This window comes from Gigantopelta aegis, chromosome 6 (genome assembly GCF_016097555.1).
Source record: "Gigantopelta aegis isolate Gae_Host chromosome 6, Gae_host_genome, whole genome shotgun sequence".
Classification (NCBI taxonomy): domain Eukaryota; kingdom Metazoa; phylum Mollusca; class Gastropoda; order Neomphalida; family Peltospiridae; genus Gigantopelta; species Gigantopelta aegis.
This window is the reverse complement of record NC_054704.1, coordinates 34,212,334-34,235,201: the sequence shown is the minus strand read 5'-3', so window position 1 is coordinate 34,235,201 and position 22,868 is coordinate 34,212,334. Positions and strand designations below refer to the sequence as shown.

The 22,868-nt window shown below is 36.1% G+C and overlaps 1 protein-coding gene across 1 annotated transcript in view; it reads right to left on the bottom strand.

Annotated features, from left to right (window-relative positions):
• LOC121375225 (adhesion G protein-coupled receptor L3-like) overlaps window positions 1-22,868 on the bottom strand; it is a 90,062-nt gene that overhangs the window by 29,698 nt on the left and 37,496 nt on the right. Inside the window, exons 2-6 of the mRNA XM_041502543.1 lie at window positions 13,919-14,090; window positions 8,957-9,164; window positions 3,592-3,698; window positions 2,303-2,353; window positions 464-778 (exon numbers count right to left, since the gene is read on the bottom strand). Coding sequence (XP_041358477.1) covers window positions 464-778; window positions 2,303-2,353; window positions 3,592-3,698; window positions 8,957-9,164; window positions 13,919-14,021 — 784 coding nt within the window. The 5' untranslated portion in view covers window positions 14,022-14,090. The remainder of the gene's footprint in view (window positions 1-463; window positions 779-2,302; window positions 2,354-3,591; window positions 3,699-8,956; window positions 9,165-13,918; window positions 14,091-22,868) is intronic.

The following is a 22,868-nucleotide window of genomic DNA, read 5'->3' as shown; positions in this document are numbered from 1 at the left end:
AATATGATGATGTTTGTTAATCTACTCATCAGTACATGTGTAGAAGCCGCAATATACTTGACAATTACAAATCTGTCATTAGCATATTCCATACCAGTATGTCTGCACAAAAGTGATTGGAAAAGAAGTTACATGTATGATAAACACATATGGATATGCAGATATGGCTTGATTCCAACGTTGTTTGGATCACTGCCACTATATAGTGCTCTAGTACAGGGGCCAATACTTAATTGAGTATCATTGTTCTGGATTTATAGAAAATAAAATATATACTTCAAATATTACTGCATCTTAATTTTTACAAAAAAATAACCAACATTGGTGTTATTAGAATTATTTTTTTAAATTTAAAACAGCAATGGTAATACATAAAGATGCCACATAAGAAATCATTTTCAAAATAACAGAGAAAACAGCAAATAAGCATGCCAAAATAAAGCAGAAATATGGCATAACTTACTGGTGGGCGATATTGTATGCTTGATGGAAGTGGCAGTGGAAACAGCCATTTTGGTGGCAGGAGTGGGATTAAAGGTGTGTTTTGGGATGGGAGATGTTGAAAGCAGTGTTGTCGGTGATGATGTGAGAGTGCTTGTGGTGGTGGATGCAGTTGTGGATGTTGTTGTTGTTGTTGTTGTTGATGTTGGTGGTTTTGTGGTGGTTGTAGTAGATGCAGTAGTTGTAGTAGATGTGGTAGTTGTAGTAGGTGTGGTAGTTGTAGTAGGTGTGGTAGTTGTAGTAGGTGTGGTGGTTGTAGTACGTGTAGTAGGTACTGCTGAAACGGACAAAAGCACACACTGTAATTTAACATGTTAGGAAAATAATCACAAATTGATTGTTATCAAACATGGTTTTGACTCACACTGTATTATTTTGTATGGCCATTATTACATTTTAAGTTTGACTTAAGTTTATTTTGCTGTTAATAACAATATCAGCCCTGTTTGTTCCTTTTCAATATACCTGGGTTTGGCTTTTTAATCATAATCTGCCAAATGTCATACAAGAAGTAATCTAAGAATTATGCCATGATGAGAGTAGAAAGAGTGACCTGAGCATTGCTTCTACAAGGAATCCTAATAACATGCTTGAGATCAGTTTTATAACCATGAGAATACATTACAATATGTAGCTAAGATCAGTTTTATAACCATGAGAATAGATTACAATATGTAGCTGAGATCAGTTTTATAACCATGATAAGATATTACAATATGTAGCTGAGATCAGTTTTATAACCATGAGAATAGATTACAATATGTAGCTGAGATCAGTTTTATAACCATGAGAATAGATTACAATATGTAGCTGAGATCAGTTTTATAACCATGAGAATAGATTACAATATGTAGCTGAGATCAGTTTTATAACCATGAGAAGACATTACAATATGTAGCTGAGATCAGTTTTATAACCATGAGAAGACATTACAATATGTAGCTGAGATCAGTTTTATAACCATGAGAAGAAATTACAATATGTAGCTGAGATCAGTTTTATAACCATGAGAAGACATTACAATATGTAGCTGAGATCAGTTTTATAACCATGAGAATACATTATAATATGTAGCTGAAATCAGTGTTTACAACAATTTAGTACACATAAAAATAAACAGTTAAAAATATATACTTACAAAAATATTTCTATGTTAAATATTCTATAGATACATTTTAGTTGGGGTTTTTTAACAGAGTACGTTCATGCATAGTTTTAGTTTTACTAACCTAAATACGTGATATTATACTACTAAAATAAACATATTTGAGCAAGGACTTTACTGATGCAGTGACATGATCTGTCACTACATTTAAACAAGAGAGGTAATTTATTTCCACAGAAAAATAATGTTCTCCACATGTAAATCCAATTATTTGCTCACTCATCATTATACATATATCCACTTATTACATATGATTCAAAATCTAAATAAATCAATAGCTATAGCTGTGGCCTCTCATGTCAGATGTCTGCTTAATACATCTATGGCTTATTTTATTCTATAAAAGATAGTTTGGAAGAATATTCAGGTGACTGTGTACATGTAATTTATTTAAATCAATAGATATGTACCACATGCCTTATTTACTTTCATCTTAAACATTCATTAAATTACCTAAACTATTTACTGCTGTATATAATTTTTTCTACAAATACATACACATACAAAGCAAACTATTGTTGCTCATTTCCTATACATGCCAATCATGAAAGTAATTTTTACTTTTTACTGGCCATTTTTCTTTAATAAAATGAAAATGGTGAAGTTGAAAGGTATATATTTAATTTATTCTCTTACTTGTTGTAGTAGTTGGTTCTGTAGGTAGACGATATGTTGTTGGAGGTCTTTCTGCAAACAAAAATAAAAAGTTTGTTTTGTTTAACAACACTACTAGAGAACATTGATTTGTTTATCATCGGCTATTGGACATCAGACATTGGTAATTTTTACATATAGTCAGAGAGAAAACCTGCTATATTTTTCCATTAGTAGCAAGGGATCTTTTATATACACCATCCCACAGACAGGATAGCACATACCATAGTTTTTGATATACATGTACCAGTCGTAGTGCACTGGCTGGAATGAGAAATAGCCCAATGGGTCTACCAACTGGGACTGATGTCAAACCAAGCACACATCAAGTGAGTACCTCAGTGCTGGGCTACATCCTACCCCCTTCTACAAACAAAGAAACATATTTTTAAAGGTACAGACCCTCGTGTCAGTCAGCCAGTCACTTTAAGCCATTAGACAATTAGTTTTCAAACAAAGAAACATATTTTTAAAGGTACAGACCCTCGTGTCAGTCAGCCAGTCACTTTAAGCCATTAGACAATTAGTTTTCAAACAAAGAAACATATTTTTAAAGGTACAGACCCTCGTGTCAGTCAGCCAGTCACTTTAAGCCATTAGACAATTAGTTTTCAAACAAAGAAACATATTTTTAAAGGTACAGACCCTCGTGTCAGTCAGCCAGTCACTTTAAGCCATTAGACAATTAGTTTTCAAACAAAGAAACATATTTTTAAAGGTACAGACCCTCGTGTCAGTCAGCCAGTCACTTTAAGCCATTAGACAATTAGTTTTCAAACAAAGAAACATATTTTTAAAGGTACAGACCCTCGTGTCAGTCAGCCAGTCACTTTAAGCCATTAGACAATTAGTTTTCAAACAAAAAGAAAGGAATAATGACACCCCAGCACATTTTAAACTACAGATATTACATTATGATCTAACATATTAAAACTGTATACAAGTAAAATGTTCCGTATATTAAAATATAGGCATATAAAAAGGTAATAAGACCATTTGGACATGGAAATGATTTAATGTGCACATTCAGAGCAAGCTGTTGTAATGCAAGCCTATCTTGGGAGCAGGTTCTGACATGGGTCATTTCTTTCATCCAAGATACAAGGAGGTTTGGGAAGTGAACAGAAGGGTCTTGCACACTCAAACTGGCAAGAGCAAGGGAGAACAGGCTACCAAATCTGAGGACAAGAAGAGCATGTTGGGTATAGACCATTGGCATTTATTGGTAATTTATGCAAATAAAAAAGTTTTCTAGTCCATCACTTTCTTACCATCTTTACAGAAATACTTGACTTCAGCATATTTGGATGTTCCAGGACAAGGATCTTCAAAGACATAGTTGCTTGCCATCATATCACAAGATTGCCGCCCGTCACACCTGTACCACATGACAGACAAACATGCAGTTAGAATATTTAATACCCAACACATACCAGTGTAACATACATTCCAATCAACTTGATTCAGATCAAATCTTACTGTCACAAACTCTTATTTCAGCTCTCCATCAGTAGATGTGACCAAAGCCAATGTTATCTTAGGTTCAAATGACATATCATCTGATTGCTAGAGACAATATTTCATCTGATTTTTATCTAGGTAATAAATATTTCAGTTACAGAAGTTTATTTGCATAACTCAGTCAGTAACCTAAACATTTTGTATAAGAATTAATTATCTTTTAAATTTTGCAACTTTTAATTTAAGAAGGTGTAATGATTCACTACATAACCGACTGGCAGTTTGTGTAAATTTAAAGTTGTGTAACCGACACATGAACAGAATAATAGTTGATGTGAAATATTGTTCCCTGGGCTAACAGGTTAATGCAATCACATTCATGACGAGAGTATATCACATGGATACAAAATAGCATTGGTCCATTTCACATTTACTGGTGAAGACATCCAAGGAAGGAACAGTACGATACAATTTCAGTCATATTGACATTCCAATAGTCATTTGAACTAGACAAAACATGGGTACATATCAGAGCCCTCAAAAGTACCCGGTCTCCGGCGGCAAATCGCCGCCTGAAACAGCTTTTGCCGCCGCCTACTTTTCGTTGATGGTAAAAAAAAAAAGTGCTTTTTTTTCTTTAATGCATCTCAGAGGTTCGATTTTTTAAATGTTTCTAGGGGAGGGCCCCCAGACCCCCACTTTGCCCCCTGCTATCATCACTGTTGTAGCCTGCTACTTCTTAAACTATTGAGGGCGCTGACATATACGATCAAACCTGGGTTAAACAGTGACCATTGTGCATCTAACATTTAGACTTTCGTTTAGTATCTGTCAATTGTGTTAATTTCCCACTAGTATGGTACAGGTAAATTTAAGGCTGATAGGTAATTAATTTATACGCAAGCTGGAGTATGTGGCATCAGCCAAAAAGACACAGTTAACAGGAATAATCATGTTAGGTTTTTTATTAATTTTAAAATTATATATTTCTCATTTGTTAAACTGTCAGTATGTGTTGGTGGTCTGAGTATATGCATCTTTCCAATACATAAAGCTTATAATTGACCCGATTATCCCTTTAACTATATTAACACATAATTTTTAATTATAATGTAAATTTCTTTAGCTGCAATGTCAATTATTACTGTTTAAGAAAGTACATGTACAATGTAGGTACTGCATGGATGGGCCTTGTTGTTTACAAGATGATGTGTACTGCATTATCAGCCTGCATGGATGGGCCTTGTTGTTTACAAGATGATGTGTACTGCATTATCAGCCTGCATGGATGGGCCTTGTTGTTTACAAGATGATGTGTACTGCATTATCAGCCTGCATGGATTGAGGCTGGACTAGACTGAGATAGAACAATGATGAATCACATGTGATAAAGACTACACAGTTTATTAGTCATAACACCAACACATGTACACTTCACTTTCTACGACTTTCACTGAAAGCCAGGGCCCATATTTTCAAAGCCATCTTAGCCTATGTAATCATAAAGCTATCGTAAGCTATGACGTCACTATGGCATGTGGTTTTACGATTTCGTAGTGCTAAGATGGTTTCGAAAATATGGGCCCAGATATTATGATAGAAACAAGCATTCTGAGAGCACTGCTAAAGCAATACCGGGCCCAACAAATTTTCATATCTCCTAAATTCAAGGGCCATAACTCTGTGAAAAATTGGTAAATTGTCATGAAAGTTAAACTTGATCTGTAACAGTATGTGATAAAGCTATACACAAAAAATTGCAAAACAAAGTCTGGAAAACAAATTTTTGAATCTGCTAAGTTCAAGGGCCATAACTCTATCAAAAATGGGTAAATCGTCATAGAAGTCAAACTTGATCTACATGTATAACAGTACATGTTAAAGCTATACACAAACGTTCAGCTCAATATCTCGAGGCAATGTGGGAAAATAACATCCGGAAAGCTATTGGTGGGACAGATGGATGGATAGATGGACTGACAGATGGATGGATAGATGGACTGACAGATGGATGGATAGATGGACTGACAGATGAAGCCTTTAGCTCCTTCCAGTTGCACTGGTAGGAGACTAGTAACTAGACACTGTTCTGTCATTATACACCTTCCCATTTACCCACTGATTCATTAAACAATGTCCATTTGCCTTCAACACCAGATGGCAAAGATATCGAGGAATTTAGTACCAACTATCTACATGGTTAGAGTTTATCACAAATGTGCCATTTCTGTCCACAGATTAACTTCTCCATTCTATCCACAAATGCATACCAGCCAGTTAATAGGGACGAAATGTAAGCCATTCCAGGCAGCCAATCACAGTGTAATCTCTATGACCTTTGTGTCATGTCCACTAACACTAGGGCAATGTGGTGTTTTTTCCCATCCCACAGTGTCTTACCCTCTTTTATAACGCACCCATAATCAACCTGTATCTCCAGGTTGTGTTACATGGATCAGCAAATACAGAGTTGGGAGAGTCTATCAAACAAGACAGGGCTAGATGAGAAAAACATTTCGCCAAATGCTAAATCACAGTTATTTTCAAACAAAAGACCAATTATTACATGAAATTTGTTCGTCAAATTAAAACAAAAAAATTGCAACTGGTGAATGTGGTGAGTGGCAGGGCTAGCCCTGAGGCACCTTACCGGCACACCTGTTTAACAAACAGTCTGGGATAACACTGAATATTTATAACAGCTTAAAGTCACCGACACTACTTTCAACCTGTGAAAATGGACACTAAATCTGGTTAATCTACAAACCGGTAACACATTTGGATAAAGTTACAATATAATGAAACAAAAGTCTATCTCCATAACAGATATTTCTCAGAGGCACATTCGTTTTTAAATATACTGTATGAAAAATGCATTTCCAGGATGACCAGAAACACTTCGGATGTACAAAAATGGATAATCTTATCAATAAAATCTAAGTAGTCTCATTTTCATTATCAAAAATGGTTCTATAATAGTGAAAAATATGCTAGGATCTGTGACTTTAAGATAAATAAAATGTACACAACATACCAGTACTAGAATAGTACTCATTTCCAAAAAATGTTTTAGTTTTTGTAAAACTTAATGTTAAAATTGTATATTTATATAATTGTATACATATAATATATACTCTTCAAAAAAAGAAATGCAAAAGGGTACAAATGGGTTATAACTCCGATTTTATGTTTCCTACCGGTTCATGCTTTGTGAATATAAGGTCATTGCATGTCCCAAACACATTCCCACGGTTACATTCGATAAAACGCAGCTACTGTACAATAAAGTTCCAAAATGTGAATATTCGCAAAAACGCAGCCACGTGCAAACCATGTCACCACTGCACGTGCGTTGTCTGCACGTGCAACATGAACACCGACAGTATAAAAGTGCAGGGTGTTCGCTTGCCTAGCCTCTGTATCTGGCCGACAGTTGACAATCCAGGACATGCCACGTCTCAGTGAACCACAGAGAAACAATGCCATCGGCCGACTAGACGCAGGCGAATCCAGAACGGCCGTTGCCAGGGCATTCCATGTGTCCCCAAGCACCATCTCCAGACTGTGGGACCGTTACCAGCAACATGGATCAACACGTGACCTCCCTAGATCCGGTCAACCACGGGTCACTACCCCCGGGCAGGACCGCTACATCCGGGTACGCCACCTTCGGGAACGATTGACTACTGCCACCTCCACAGCCGCAGCAATACCAGGTTTGCGCAGGACATCCACCAGACCGTACGGAACCGCCTACGTGAGGTAGGAATTCGTGCCAGACGTCCGGTTCGAGGTGTCATCTTAACACCACAACACCGTCGACTCCGACTGCAGTGGTGCCAGATTCATCGACAATGGCCTCAACTGCGATGGAGACAGGTGTGGTTCAGTGATGAGTCCCGATTTCTGCTCCGACGTCATGATGGAAGATGTCGCGTGTATAGGCGTCGTGGTGAACGTTATGCGGCAAACTGCATGCAGGAAGTGGACAGATTCGGCGGGGGTAGTGTCATGGTGTGGGCAGCCATCTCACACACTGGCAGAACTGACCTAGTCCACGTGCAGGGCAACCTGAATGCACAAGGCTACATTGACCAGATCCTCCGGCCACACATCGTTCCAGTTATGGCCAACGCCAACGCAGTGTTCCAACATGACAACACCAGGCCTCACACAGCACGTCTCACAATGGCTTTCCTACAGAACAACAACATTAATGTCCTTCCTTGGCCATCGATATCACCGGATTTGAACCCAATTGAGCATCTATGGGACGAGTTGGACCGATGCCTCCGACAGCGACAACCACAGCCCCAGACCCTGCCCGAGCTGGCAGCAGCCTTGCAGGCCGAGTGGGCCACCATCCCCCGGGACGTCATCCGTACTCTGGTTGCTTCAATGGGCAGGCGGTGCCAGGCAGTTGTCAACACACGCGGAGGCCACACCAGGTATTGACTCCAGATGACCTTGACCTTGGTGGTGTGTCCTATCACTTACTCACAATGTACTAGAGTGAATTGTGAACAATCCTGCAACATTTGGTCATTATCGGACTCACCATTCAATAATTAAATCAATTCTCCAAATGTTACGACAATGTGGTTTTGCGTTTCTTCTTTTGAAGAGTATATTTTTTTTTTACATTCATTCCTTTCATTTCAACTTATTTTCGTGCTTATATTCAATTATGGTTCAAGCATGCTGTCCTGGGCACACACCAAGTAGAAGTGTTTCATGCTTTCTTTTTAGGGCTCATCATACATGTATAAAAAAGGTCTTGTTTAAAGTTTAATTGTTGTTTTTTGACTACACTGTTGTTAAGTTAAACAATTAATTTGTTTTCATTAGCAATAATCTCTCTTCACTGTTAAAATGATGGGTATATAAAATGAAAACTGAATTTAAGCATATAACCAGCCTTGGTGATGTAATGGTTAACCCATCGATTATAAAGCTGGTAGGTATTGGGTTCGCCTCCCGGTACTGACTGCCACCCAGAGTGAATTTAATAACTCAGTGGGTAGGTGTAAGACCACTACACCGACTTTTCTCTCACCAAGAACTAACCACTAACACTCTGTCCTGGACAGCATGCTTGAACTTTAATTGGATATAAGTATGAAAATAACTACAAATGAAATGAGAATAAAATAAGCCTATACATATTTGACTTACCGTTCTGATACAATATTGAGAGACCTATGAGATCTGCACTGCAAGTCCCAGCCTTCGGTGATTCCAAACCGATTACACACGGACATACTGAAGCGACCATAGTTGGCAAGAAGAATACGAATCACGTGACCCTCAGGGCAGTTAATACGAAGTTTGCTGTTTTCACAAGCAAATGCCATTGTCAGACTCGGCATGTTTCGGCTTCGACCTAAAAATAAATTAATCAACTTTAAAAATTAAAACATACTTTGGTTTATTTCTTTGTTCTAACATTTTTATTTTATTTTTTAATTAATTTTTATTATGTGAGTAGTTGTTAAAACACTTTACTGTTATTATGTATATTCTTGAAACAAAGAAGGGTGGGTTTGTTTGGTAATGAAATGTGTTCCAAATTTTTATTATAATGCATGTACATGTACACTTATTAGGTACTTAAAAAAAAAATAATAATAAATGATATTTCCCCTGAACTACTCACTGTTTACCTGACAATTCCTTTCTAAAGCACTCGAAAACACATCTTAAATTTGTGATTAACTACATGTACATGTTGAAATCTAGCCTAGTAGAGGTTTATAGGCATTTGTAATGATATTAATCAGTGTAAGAAAACATTTCATAAAGGTATGTGTTCCAGAAATAACAAAAGATATTTGTCTCAGCAGTTTAAAGTAATTTGCTATTGTATTTTCCCTACAAAATTAACCATAGAATTTTTTTCAAATTTATTTAATAGGAACAGGTACTGCCTTCATCAGAACATGTAAATGTAATTATGAATATTGTATAAACTTGAGGATTTAATCAGTAAGAATCCCACAAACCATTGTCACAATTTTATATCATGCAAGTCAAATCATAAGAATATTATTCTTGCAATCAATACATCTTTATGCAAATTCCAATTAATTGATATATTCATGGTAATTTATCAAATATGACAAAGCCATTTGACAACAATAATCCCTGGTACCACAAATTTTGAAATTTAATCCAACACATACATTATACATCACAATCACTTCTTCTCAAATTACAGGTATTGCCAATTAATAATTGTAATAAAGGATTTTTCAGTAACATGTGGTTTCAAGCCATGAAAAATCAATGATTTAAACAATATTTATTTCCTAATGATATAGACTGGCAAGTTGATGACAGGCCTATCTATTTAAATTCCTGAAATAATTAATGATTAACACATTCTGGCCTTGGGCGCTTTTTTTTTCTTTACACAATGCCTGTAAAATAACAAACTAAATTTCAAGTGACTGTTAAACAAAAATCAGGAAATTTACTAAAAAAATAAAAAGGAATGCAGAAATTAATTGTGATAGGGAGTATAAAACGCATCAATAAAACACAACAATAAGCTTTGTGAGAGTTTGAATTTGTAGGCACACCTTTGGATCTTTTTAATTAAAAAAGTCAAAATTAATCACTTTTCAATGGATTCAAACCACCAGATGAGTTTCAGGAAAAGACACAAAGGTACATCCGCTATTAATGTCTGTATTAAACTGTATCTCGGCAAGAGGTAATTATGTTTAAGCATAAAAATCAATATTTTTGTTGGATTTTCATCAAATCGCAATTATACTTTATGTCTTAGGGGCAGTCTTGCAGAATATTTTCTTTATTTCTTGTGCACGTGCACAGACCCAAATCACAGCCTCAAGTTCTTGCCCCAGACTGAGAAAGTAACAAGCATAATTTGACCTTTTTCATCTGAATAATGGAAATTACAAGTGTAATTGGATTTTCGAGCTCGTAGGTTTAGACAAAACTGTGTCATTTTTACTGCCTGTCTGTTAAAACAAAAACATGTACTTTTAAGGAATTACATCAGAACTTCAAAAGAGTAAGAGGGGAAAGAAATGGAGTATTTGTTTAATGTTTAATTACTATTTAATGTCTATAACATAATATCATAGTAATTCTGACACTAGGTGGGGGGGAGAGAGAGAGAGAGAGAGAGAGAGAGAGAGAGAGAGAGAGAGAGAGAGAGAGAGAGAGAGAGAGAGAGAGAGAGAGAGAGAGAGATACAATAGGGCGACCAAGAAAAATGGAGAAATAGTACATAGTACAATTAAAGTTTGTTTTGTTTAACAACACCACTAGAGCACATTGATCTCTTAATCATTGGCTATTGGATGACAAACATTTGGTAATTTTGACACGTAGTCATCAGAGGAAACCCGCAACATTTTTCCTAATGTAGCAAGGGATCTTTTATATGCACTTTCCCACAGACAGGAAAGCAGATGCCACAACATTTTACCAGTCGTTGTGTACTGGTTGAAATGAGAAGAAAAAAAATCAGCTGAATAAATCTACTAAGGTGGTTTATCTTGCACCTCAAGCAAGCACTCAAAATAAAATAAATAGGATAAAATAATCTGCCCCCTACATTGTACAGATACAAAGAATATGGGGAGGAAACCTACTGCTGCCACACAGACTACTCCATTTGAACAGTATCAAGAGATCTTTTACACGCACTGACCCACAGACAGGACAGAACAAACAATGGTGTCTGTGTACCCCGAGTCAAGGGTCAGATGAGTAAAAATAGAGTCCATTGATGGTGATCGATCCTGCAAACCATCACACCCTAGGTGAAAGCTCAACCACTTAGCTACATTTATTATGGCTTCATAAGTAATTACTACACATGTATGCATGCATAATTTAATTTGTCTAACTGGCATAAGTCATTGAATTACTAAAATTTGTAGTTATTAAAATTGGTGTTATAGGCCTACACGTACAAATATACAATTAGATAAAGTACTGAGTACGGAATTAGAAGCATGTGTACATGGGTAATTTAATTTGTCTAACTGGCATAAGTCTTTGAATTACTCAAATATGTAGCTGTTAAAATTGGTGTTATACATGAACAAATATACAATTAGATAAAGTCCTGAATACAGAATTAGAAGCACAAATACATGGATAATTTAACTGATAAATAATTAAGTGGGGGGTAAATGTTTACACAAGTCCTTAAATTAGTCTGCCATTAAAATTAGTGCTACAATAACCATTATATTACATCATGCAATAATAATTATATTACAACATGCAACAATAACAATTATATTACAGCATCCAGCAGTTAACTGATGATAAGTGGGCTAGATTAACATTGAGCACTGAACCATGACATAATTATACTGACAAGCTGAGATATCACACACAATTACATGTACTAAGTACTATTTAAGCCCCAAAAACTTAGCTTACATGTATACATATGTTTACATATATGCAGGTATACTGGTATATGCTTTTATACTTAAACAGTTAGACATGTATTTGAGGATTGTAACCAACATAGGTAACAATTCTGTTTAAATGCAACTGTTTAACTTTTTAAAATTTGTGACAATGATATAATCCACCTTTTTATCCCAGAAAATTAAATGTGTGTTGCCATTTTTAAATAACTTTGTATGTGGGCTGCAAAAGTGAGTTAATATGATGTTTATATGGATCAGTTTTATTTACAAGTATTAAAGGGGTGGGGTGTAGCCCATTAGTAAAATGTTCGACTGATGCATGATCATTTTAGGATTGATCCCTGTCGATGGGCCCATTGGGCTATTTCTCGTTTCAGCCATTGTATCACAACTGGTATTTCAAAGGCCGTGGTATTTGCTACCCTGTCTATGGTATGGTACATATAAAAGATGCCTTGATGCCGATGATTAATAAATTGATTTGCTCAAGTGAGGTAATTAAACAAACAAGCTTTAACTTTTTAACATTATTAACTTTATTTTTAGTAGGAACCAGTTTGGTATACAACCACCTATGTGCTCGATGGTAGAGATGGCAAACACTGGAACACAGTCACTTTCTGCTATGACCTTTCCCACTAGGAGAAACATAATTACTGGTGTCACGAACAGACATAAACCACATCAATTATCTCAGCTAGCTTGATAATATTTTCAAACAAGGCCCTTTTGTTACATATTTCTGAACATGCACCAACAGATTAAGATTAAAAGAAATAGCCGTTGTTTTGATTGTAAACATCAACCCAGTAATTTAGTTAATATACTGATGTCCAAAAGAAATTTTACATATATAAAATTTTAATAATTTAATAAATATTGTTGCTAATCGAAAAGAACCAATTTAGAAACCACTATACAAACACTTTGCATGTATCATGAAGTGCATTGTGACGTTAGATGTTGAACTTCATGATATTTTCGTATTTCCCCATACTGTTTGTTGGTTTTCTATAATACAATTTCAAGCCTTGTAGTTTCTTTTGGATGTCAGTATATATTTTCAAGATTGAATTCCCATCTGCCAGCTTTTACTACAACCGGTTTTTAAATTGCTTTGTTTGTTACAAAATCATGAAATGCTAAATTTACTGATTAAAACTTTAAAAACCCATGTGATTATAAGGTTATTTACAACTACAGATTCAGCTGTAAATAACCTTATAATCACATGGGGGTTTTAAAGTTTTAATCACATATTGTCACATATTCAGTAATTTAGTTTTTAAACAGACTATCCTGAGTTTGTTGCCATTGTAACATGCTTTCAACAAATAGACCGTTTTTAGTGACTAAAATTACATATTAAATACATTTTCTTGGTTAGAACATCAATCAATCTCTGTATATCTATTGTGTTTCTGGTTGTCCAAATGTTTGTATAATAGCCCAAACTGGATTTTACCTCACAATAATTTTTATGTACATTGATTTATTAATCATCGGCTATTGGATATCAAACATATGGTAATTTTGACAGTCTTAGAGAGGAAACCCGCATTTTTCCATTAGTAGCAAGGGATCTTTTATATGCACCATCCCACAGACAGGATAGCACATACCACGACCTCTGATATACCAGTAGTGGTGCACTGTCTGCCTATAACTTTTAAAAGCATAAGTATAGATACATTTAAATAGCAGTTACACTGACCTTCGACTGATGTGAGCTTGCTGCTGATCAACATGATGAGAATTAGCCTCACCACCAGACCCTTCATCCCTCGTCCACAGACACCAGGCCATGTTGGTCCCATCCTGTTTTCCAGGAACCATGCACCACGAGCCGGCACTCAGCTCATATCATAACATGGCGGTGTGCAGTCCTGGAAATAACAAAAATATTAACACTAAATATATTTCTTTCATGATTTAAACAACATTATGACATTGTGTATTAAACAACAACAAAAATTTAAAATAAAATAAAAACACAAAAAAACTGGAGAATAACTCAGTCTTTCTAGATATTTGTTCTGAAACCAAAACTAAAAACTAAATAATTTATGTCTGTAGAGTTTGTACATGTACAATCACAATAGTAGTAATCAAAATAAATTGAAAATAACGTTTTGTTTTCCAGGAATATTCCAGAAAAGAACAAGTAGGGATAAAAGCCACCCGAAAATGTTTTTGTCTTTGTTAAATGTTTATGGGTGGTAGTTCTGTTAAAAATAATCCATCAATCATTTCATTTTATGGATGTGGTGACTATTGCAAAAATATTGCTTATCATATCTGTGCCATTCTCGCATGTATCCATGTAAATATTTTTTTTAATAAATACAAATAAGCATTCTGAGAGTACTGCTAAAGCAATTACATGTTCCATACCAGGCCTGACAAATTTTCATATCTCCTAAGTTCAAGGACCACAACTCTATCAAAAATAGGTAAATCCACATGAAAGTCAAACTTGATCTAACTACATGATAAAGCTATAATTATATCTTAAGTGAGACATTGCAAAAGAAAGCCATGTGCATTATATGTGGGACAGACCGACAGACAGATGGACAGACAGACAGACAGATGGACAGACATAAAGATGGAAAGACAGACAGACAGACAGACAGACAGATGGAAAGACATAAAGATGGAAAGACAGACAGACAGACAGACAGACAGACAGACAGACATAAAGATGGAAAGACAGACAGACAGACAGACAGATGGACAGACATAAAGATGGAAAGACAGACAGACAGACAGACAGACAGATGGACAGACATAAAGATGGAAAGACAGACAGACAGACAGACAGACAGATGGACAGACATAAAGATGGAAAGACAGACAGACAGACAGACAGATGGACAGACATAAAGATGGAAAGACAGACAGACAGACAGATGGACAGACATAAAGATGGAAAGACAGACAGACAGACAGACAGATGGACAGACATAAAGATGGAAAGACAGACAGACAGACAGACAGACAGATGGACAGACATAAAGATGGAAAGACAGACAGACAGACAGACAGATGGACAGACATAAAGATGGAAAGACAGACAGACAGACAGACAGATGGACAGACATAAAGATGGAAAGACAGACAGACAGACAGACAGATGGACAGACAGACAGATTGAAAGATGAAGACAAAACATATAGTCTCCTCCATTTGGACTAGTAGTGGACTACTAACAAAATTAATGAACCATGCCCGTGACAGGTTATGTTAGCAGTTTAAATCAATTACAGCTTATCTGCACATTATATAATTAAAGGGCACTTCATATCAGCTTCTTTCATCTCTATTATAGTGTTTAGATGTATGTATTTGTATCTGTCATTAAGGTGACTTTTGGGGTAATTTACTTCGAAAGTTGTCACAGAAAGGTCTGACAGCAAACTCATGTTATACTAGAAGTCCATCTCAGGGCTCGAACTTAACGATGGCACTGGCGACAATTGCCAACATTGAGATATAAATGCCATGGGTCAGGAGTATCATGAACAGTAATTTTATGCCACTGAATAAAAATGACTGCCGTTGGTAAAACTCCTCAACAACAGAAAAATTAATATATGTGGTGTACATTATAAGCCAGTATTTAATAAACATTTGTACATTTGAGATATGTCTACATGTAGCAAAATAACATTTCAGTCATATTTATTTGCTGCAAAAAGTCGCCTTCTAAAAACATGCCATAGGCAGGCTTCAAATTGAAGTCCGTGGACCGTTTCACCTACAGCAATTTGTTTTTAAAATACTGTGGGTGAAAAATATTTCAGTTTGAGTCCTGCCATCTGTCAGTCATGTGTTCAGATCACTGAAATGTCACATGAGTTACATCCTTAGTGTAATTATTAGTTTATTCCGTGGTCCCTCGGTCCTCGCAAGTGAATTTTGGTCTGGGATAGTGTAAATTATCAACTGTAGTACTATAATATGTAAGGCACTAGCCAAAGCTGTGGTAATGGTTAATGACTTTCTCAAGCATTTGTCGAACACTGCAGCAGCATACATGTGTGTGTGTATGCATGTATTTGTGTCTTGTGTGTATTTGTGTGCGTGTGTAAATGTGTGTGTGCATAAGCATATGTGTGCATAAGCATATGTGTGCATGCATGAATGCATGTATGTGTGTGAGATTGCATGCATGTGTGAATGTATCCAATGTTAATATATGACTATACAGTAAAACCTGCTCAAAAGGCCACCTGAATTTTTTTTTATAAATATTACCGTGTCTTAAGGCGACATTACAATTACTGTTCTCACCAATTTTCTACTGTTCTCACCTAATAGAAAACACTGACCTGTATTAAGTACCGGGTAGGCACATATTTTAAGAAGCCATATTATTTTACAACTCTTTGATGGCTGCTTAGCAGAGGCTGAGTTTTGACTGAATATATTCTGTCTGAATTTAACGACATGATTATTGGTTGGTCACTGGAATGTCTATTATACACAGGGTTGACTACATGTATTTACAAGTTGATAACTGCAATATTATCAAACCTGTAAACATATTTGTGTTTGCCATTGACAAATATTAGCAATTGACTAGTACCGTATTGACCGAGTGGCCTACAAGAATACAAAAACCTCTGGTAATTGGATTATATTGGGATTTTGTTCAATAGTCCCAAGCTTTCCCTCAAGGTGAAAGAGGATGATATATGCAAATTAATCCAATTTAGACATTTCTTAGTCAATTCTTTCCCCCGAGTGGAAATCCATCTCCATATTTGCCTTTTAATGATACCCTGTTTCCAGGTCAGTGCTTTGAAGATCCATTCAGTGTTTTGGAGGCATCAAGAGAAGACTTATGGGACTCAGTCTTTAACAACAATTTCCTTCCTCTCATGTCCATAATATGGAACATACCAATGGCATGTTTAACGTGAGCTCTCATTCTCGTTCCCCGTCACTCTAAGATGAGTCAAAGGAGAGTAATTTTTAGCTCCCTTTGGCATGTGAATTTTTATGAAGGTAACAATATGGTAATATCTATAGTGTACAAGAAAGGAAATGTTTTATTTAACGAGCAACACAACACATTTTATTTATGGTTATATGGCGTCAGACATATGGTTAAGGACCACACAGATATTGAGAAAGGAAACCCATTGTCGCTAATTCATGGGCTACTCTTGTCGATTAGCAGCAAGGGATCTTTTATATGCACCATCCCACAGACAGGATAGTACATACCACGGCCTTTTTTACACCAGTTGTAGAGCACTGGCTGGAACAAGAAATAACCCAATAGGTCCACTGACGAGGATCAATCCTAAACCAATCGCACATGAAGCGAATGCTTTACCACTGGGCTACATCCCGCCTGCCCCTATAGAGTGTATATTATTACTACCAAATGAAATCCCATGGACAACAATTGACATAAACACCACATATATAAATACTACCGCCCCTATAGAGTGTATATTATTACTACCAAATGAAATCCCATGGACAACAATTGACATAAACACCACATATATAAATACTACCGCCCCTATAGAGTGTATATTATTACTACCAAATGAAATCCCATGGACAACAATAGACATAAACACCACATATATAAATACTACCGCCCCTATAGAGTGTATACTATTACTACCAAATGAAATCCCATGGACAACAATCGACATAAACACCACATATATAAATACTACCGCCCCTTAGAGTGTATACTATTACTACCAAATGAAATCCCATGGACAACAATCGACATAAACACCACATATATAAATACTACCGCCCCTATAGAGTGTATACTATTACTACCAAATGAAATCCCATGGACAACAATCGACATAAACACCACATATATAAATACTACCGCCCCTTAGAGTGTATACTATTACTACCAAATGAAATCCCATGGACAACAATCGACATAAACACCACATATATAAATACTACCGCCCCTATAGAGTGTATACTATTACTACCAAATGAAATCCCATGGACAACAATCGACATAAACACCACATATATAAATACTACCGCCCCTATAGAGTTTATACTATTACTACCAAATGAAATCCCATGGACAACAATCGACATAAACACCACATATATAAATACTACTGCCCCTATAGAGTTTATACTATTACTACCAAATGAAATCCCATGGACAACAATCGACATAAACACCACATATATAAATACTACCGCCCCTATAGAGTGTATACTATTACTACCAAATGAAATCCCATGGACAACAATCGACATAAACACCACATATATAAATACTACCGCCCCTATAGAGTTTATACTATTACTACCAAATGAAATCCCATGGACAACAATCGACATAAACACCACATATATAAATACTACCGCCCCTATAGAGTGTATACTATTACTACCAAATGAAATCCCATGGACAACAATCGACATAAACACCACATATATAAATACTACCGCCCCTATAGAGTGTATACTATTACTACCAAATGAAATCCCATGGACAACAATCGACATAAACACCACATATATAAATACTACCACCCCTCACCCTTAAAGTGAATAAAACAAAACTGGGAGTCAAGCTGTTAATTTCAGAGATAACAGGTAGCATATACTTTTTATTACAGGTACCCCATACATCTTTCAAGCACTTGGCTACTTGATACAGAGGTACTAAATGAAACAAAATTGCATACATTTTATGTCCGAATAAAACTAATTTGTTTTACAACTAACACACTCACATTTATCACCAATCACAGGACTTGTGGTGTTAACTTCTCTATCAAAAGATGGGTGCACCTCGAACTTTGACCCAGCCAGAAGTTATTTGGTTTAGACAGTAATAGCTCCCCATAATCTAAGTTAGGAGAGCAATTAATAAAAACATTTACGTTGAGATAGATCTGTAAAGACATCTAAAAATGTCAGTAACTAGGGAACTATTAATACACCTTTCAACTGGAGGGGGGTTGGGATTAAGCACATATTATGACTACCTTGGCTTCAAACTTGGAAGGACAGTGTCCCTAGCTCCCATACTTCCCCCCACACACTCTTCAAACACCAATACACATGTACATGTACATACATTAATTGTATATGATGCCTGGTGTTTTTAATGGGTAATTTCACAATGCTAACTCAAACATGTACTATTTGTCCAAGTAGGAAAAATTAATGATTACCTTTCCATTACAACTAATGTCCCACATGTAACACACAAAAGACCATGATATGCAAACATTTGTTTCCGGTCTTATCAATGATCATTACATTGTAGTAGGACAGTGCCTTCCTACACAGTCCATCCATGGGAACTTATGGCATGTGGTCTTTATGGACAGGTGTCTCTTATAGCAATACAAGAATGAAAGAAATATTTTATTTAATGACACACTCGACACATTTTATTTACGGTTATATGGCGTCAGACATATGGTGAAAGACCACACAGATATTGAGAAAGGAAACCCATTGTCGCTAATTCATGGGCTTCTCTTTTCGATTAGCAGCAAGGGATCTTGTATATGCACCATCCCACAGACAGGATAGCACATACCACGACCGTTCATATATCAGTCATGGTGTATTGGTTGGAACTAGAAATAGCTCAATGGGCCCACCGACAGGGATTGATCCCACACCGACCGTGCATCTGGCGAGTGCTTTACCACTGGGCTACGTCCCACCCCTTATAGCAATACAGAGTTAAAATGTATACAATACTGGATGTATGAAAAGGGATATACCTGTTAGACAGAGGTAAGTATATACACTCTGTATTAGATGCAATTTACAGCACACCGCATTGAACTGATGCTCTAGATATCAGCTAGAAACATGGAGGTGGTTACTTTAGGATGAAATTAAATGTTTTATTTAACAATGCACTCAACACATTTTTATTTACAGTTATATGGCATTGGACATATGGTTAAGGACCACATAGATACTGACAGAGGAAACCCGCTGTCGCCACTTCATGAGCTACTCTTTTTCGATTATCAGTGAGGGGGATCTTTTATATGCACCATCCCACAGACAGGATAACACATACCATGGCCTTTGATATACCAGTCGTGGTACCCTGGCTGGAGTGAGAAATAGCCCAATGGGCCCCACCGACAGGGACTTTAGAATGAAAGAATGAATGAAAGGAAGATTGTTTAATTACACCCCAGCACAGTAATACATCGGCTATTGGGTGTCTGGCTACTGTAGAGGATGTTCTTTATGGTAAATGAACATATAAAATTAATACTATGGATGTCACTGTTCAACAGGTGGTTGTTTTATTAGGTACAGGCTGCCCTTATGCCAATGTTTAACATATATCTAAATTGTTGATGTCACTGTTCATTATAGACAGGTGGTTGTTACACTAGGTACAGGCTGCCCTTATGCCAATGTTTAACATATATCTAAATTGTTGATGTCACTGTTCATTATAGACAGGTGGTTGTTACACTAGGTACAGAGTGCCCTTATGCCAATGTTTAACATATATCTAAATTGTTGATGTCACTGTTCATTATAGACAGGTGGTTGTTACACTAGGTACAGAGTGCCCTTATGCCAATGTTTAACATATATCTAAAGACAGGTTGTTGATGTCACTGTTCATTATCTAAATTGACAGGTGGTTGTTACACTAGGTACAGAGTGCCCTTATGCCAATGTTTAACATATATCTAAATTGTTGATGTCACTAGGTACTGTTATGCCATTATAGTCACAGGTGGTTGTTACACTAGGTACAGAGTGCCCTTATGCCAATGTTTAACATATATCTAAATTGTTGATGTCACTGTTCATTATAGACAGGTGGTTGTTACACTAGGTACAGAGTGCCCTTATGCCAATGTTTAACATATATCTAAATTGTTGATGTCACTGTTCATTATAGACAGGTGGTTGTTACACTAGGTACAGAGTGCCCTTATGCCAATGTTTAACATATATCTAAATTGTTGATGTCACTGTTCATTATAGACAGGCATTAGTTATATTAGGTACAGGGTACCCTTATTGGTGGTGACACTGTTCATTATACATAGGTGCATAATCATTACATTTGGTGCTCTTTATAGCATCTTCAACATAAGATATTAATATCATTTATATTATATAGATGTTTAAATTTAACTTTCAACCAGTTTATTTTAGGAAACCCAGCTCCAACGGTACTTAAAATTAATGGCACTTGAGAATGTGGCTTCCAACTAACGACAAACATAAAACTCTCCGTCCATCCTAAACGCCAAACAGAGAATAATGATTTCGTTGTTTCAGCATATGTTCATTGTACACACTGCAAACACTTGTGTGAAAAGCCAAACAAAAGACGTTTACCGCCAATATCGATAAATCACGCAGGAATAGCGGCCACGACAGTCTATCAATGAAAAGCCGTTTCCGGCTGGGTAGAAACCACGTAACTAGATGTGACTAAACGATACTGCACACAAAATGCAATGTTTGTGTTATGACACTGTGAATAAAGGGTGTGAGAAAACAAACAAAAAGTTCGTGATTCTACTTGAAAATAACTGTATTGATTATTGTTAATTACCAACAGTCGTTACTTAATTTTACTTTACATACAGTGTTATTGATTATATGTATGTAAGTATTTACAAAGCAAATACAAATGTATAAACACTTATAAAATAATAATAAAATAAAAATTAATATCCATTTAATATATTGATTTATACATGTACTCACACAACACCATGGTTATGTACTTGTTATCAAAGTTAACGTTTGTTTTATTTAACAACACCATTACAGCTGAGCACATTTATTTATTGATCATCTGCTACTGAATGTCAAACATTTGGTAATTTTTACATATAATCTTAGAGAGGAAACCTGCTACATTTTTTTCATTAGCAGTCACGGATCTTTTACAAGCACTTTCACATTAAGAAGACAGCACATACCAAGGCATTTGATATACCAGTCATGGTTCATTGATTGAAACAGGCTAAAAAAAATTGGGACTAAGATAAATGTCTCATTTTAAGAGATCCAGTTTGGAGAGGTTAAGTTCTGTCCTGGTTTTTAAAAAGGAACTCAGTAAGACATTCGGTTTTGAGGGAATTCCGGTTTACAGAGGGTCCGGTCTTGAGAGGTTTCACTGTAATTAGGAGATTAGGGGATTCTAAGTTGGATAACTTATGTGTATGTGTTATATGCAATAAAATATGTTTTCAATCAGAAACTATCAGACCATATATCCACTAAGGAGGTTCGGTTCAATCCTATCACACAAGCACCTTTAAGCAAGTTCTCTATACCAACAAAGCAAGATTTCACCACTGTATTTATCACAACAAAATCAATGTTGACATAAATATAGTCAGTTATGTTATCAATATTCTACACAAGTTCACTACAGTGCAATGTGTCTTGCCTGTCACATATTTATCGTATGACCTCGATCTTTGACAGATGCAGGTATGCATGAATGCTAATTTTACTTTATCCATGGTATGAAAATTTGCTTGACATCCACCCAAACAATCCATCCATCCATCCATCCATTCATATATCCAGCACTATAATTTGAATTTTATAAAACAAGCATCCCATCTAGGGCTATTTTACATATATATACGTGTTTACTGTACGCATGTCCTGCCTAACTGCCTATT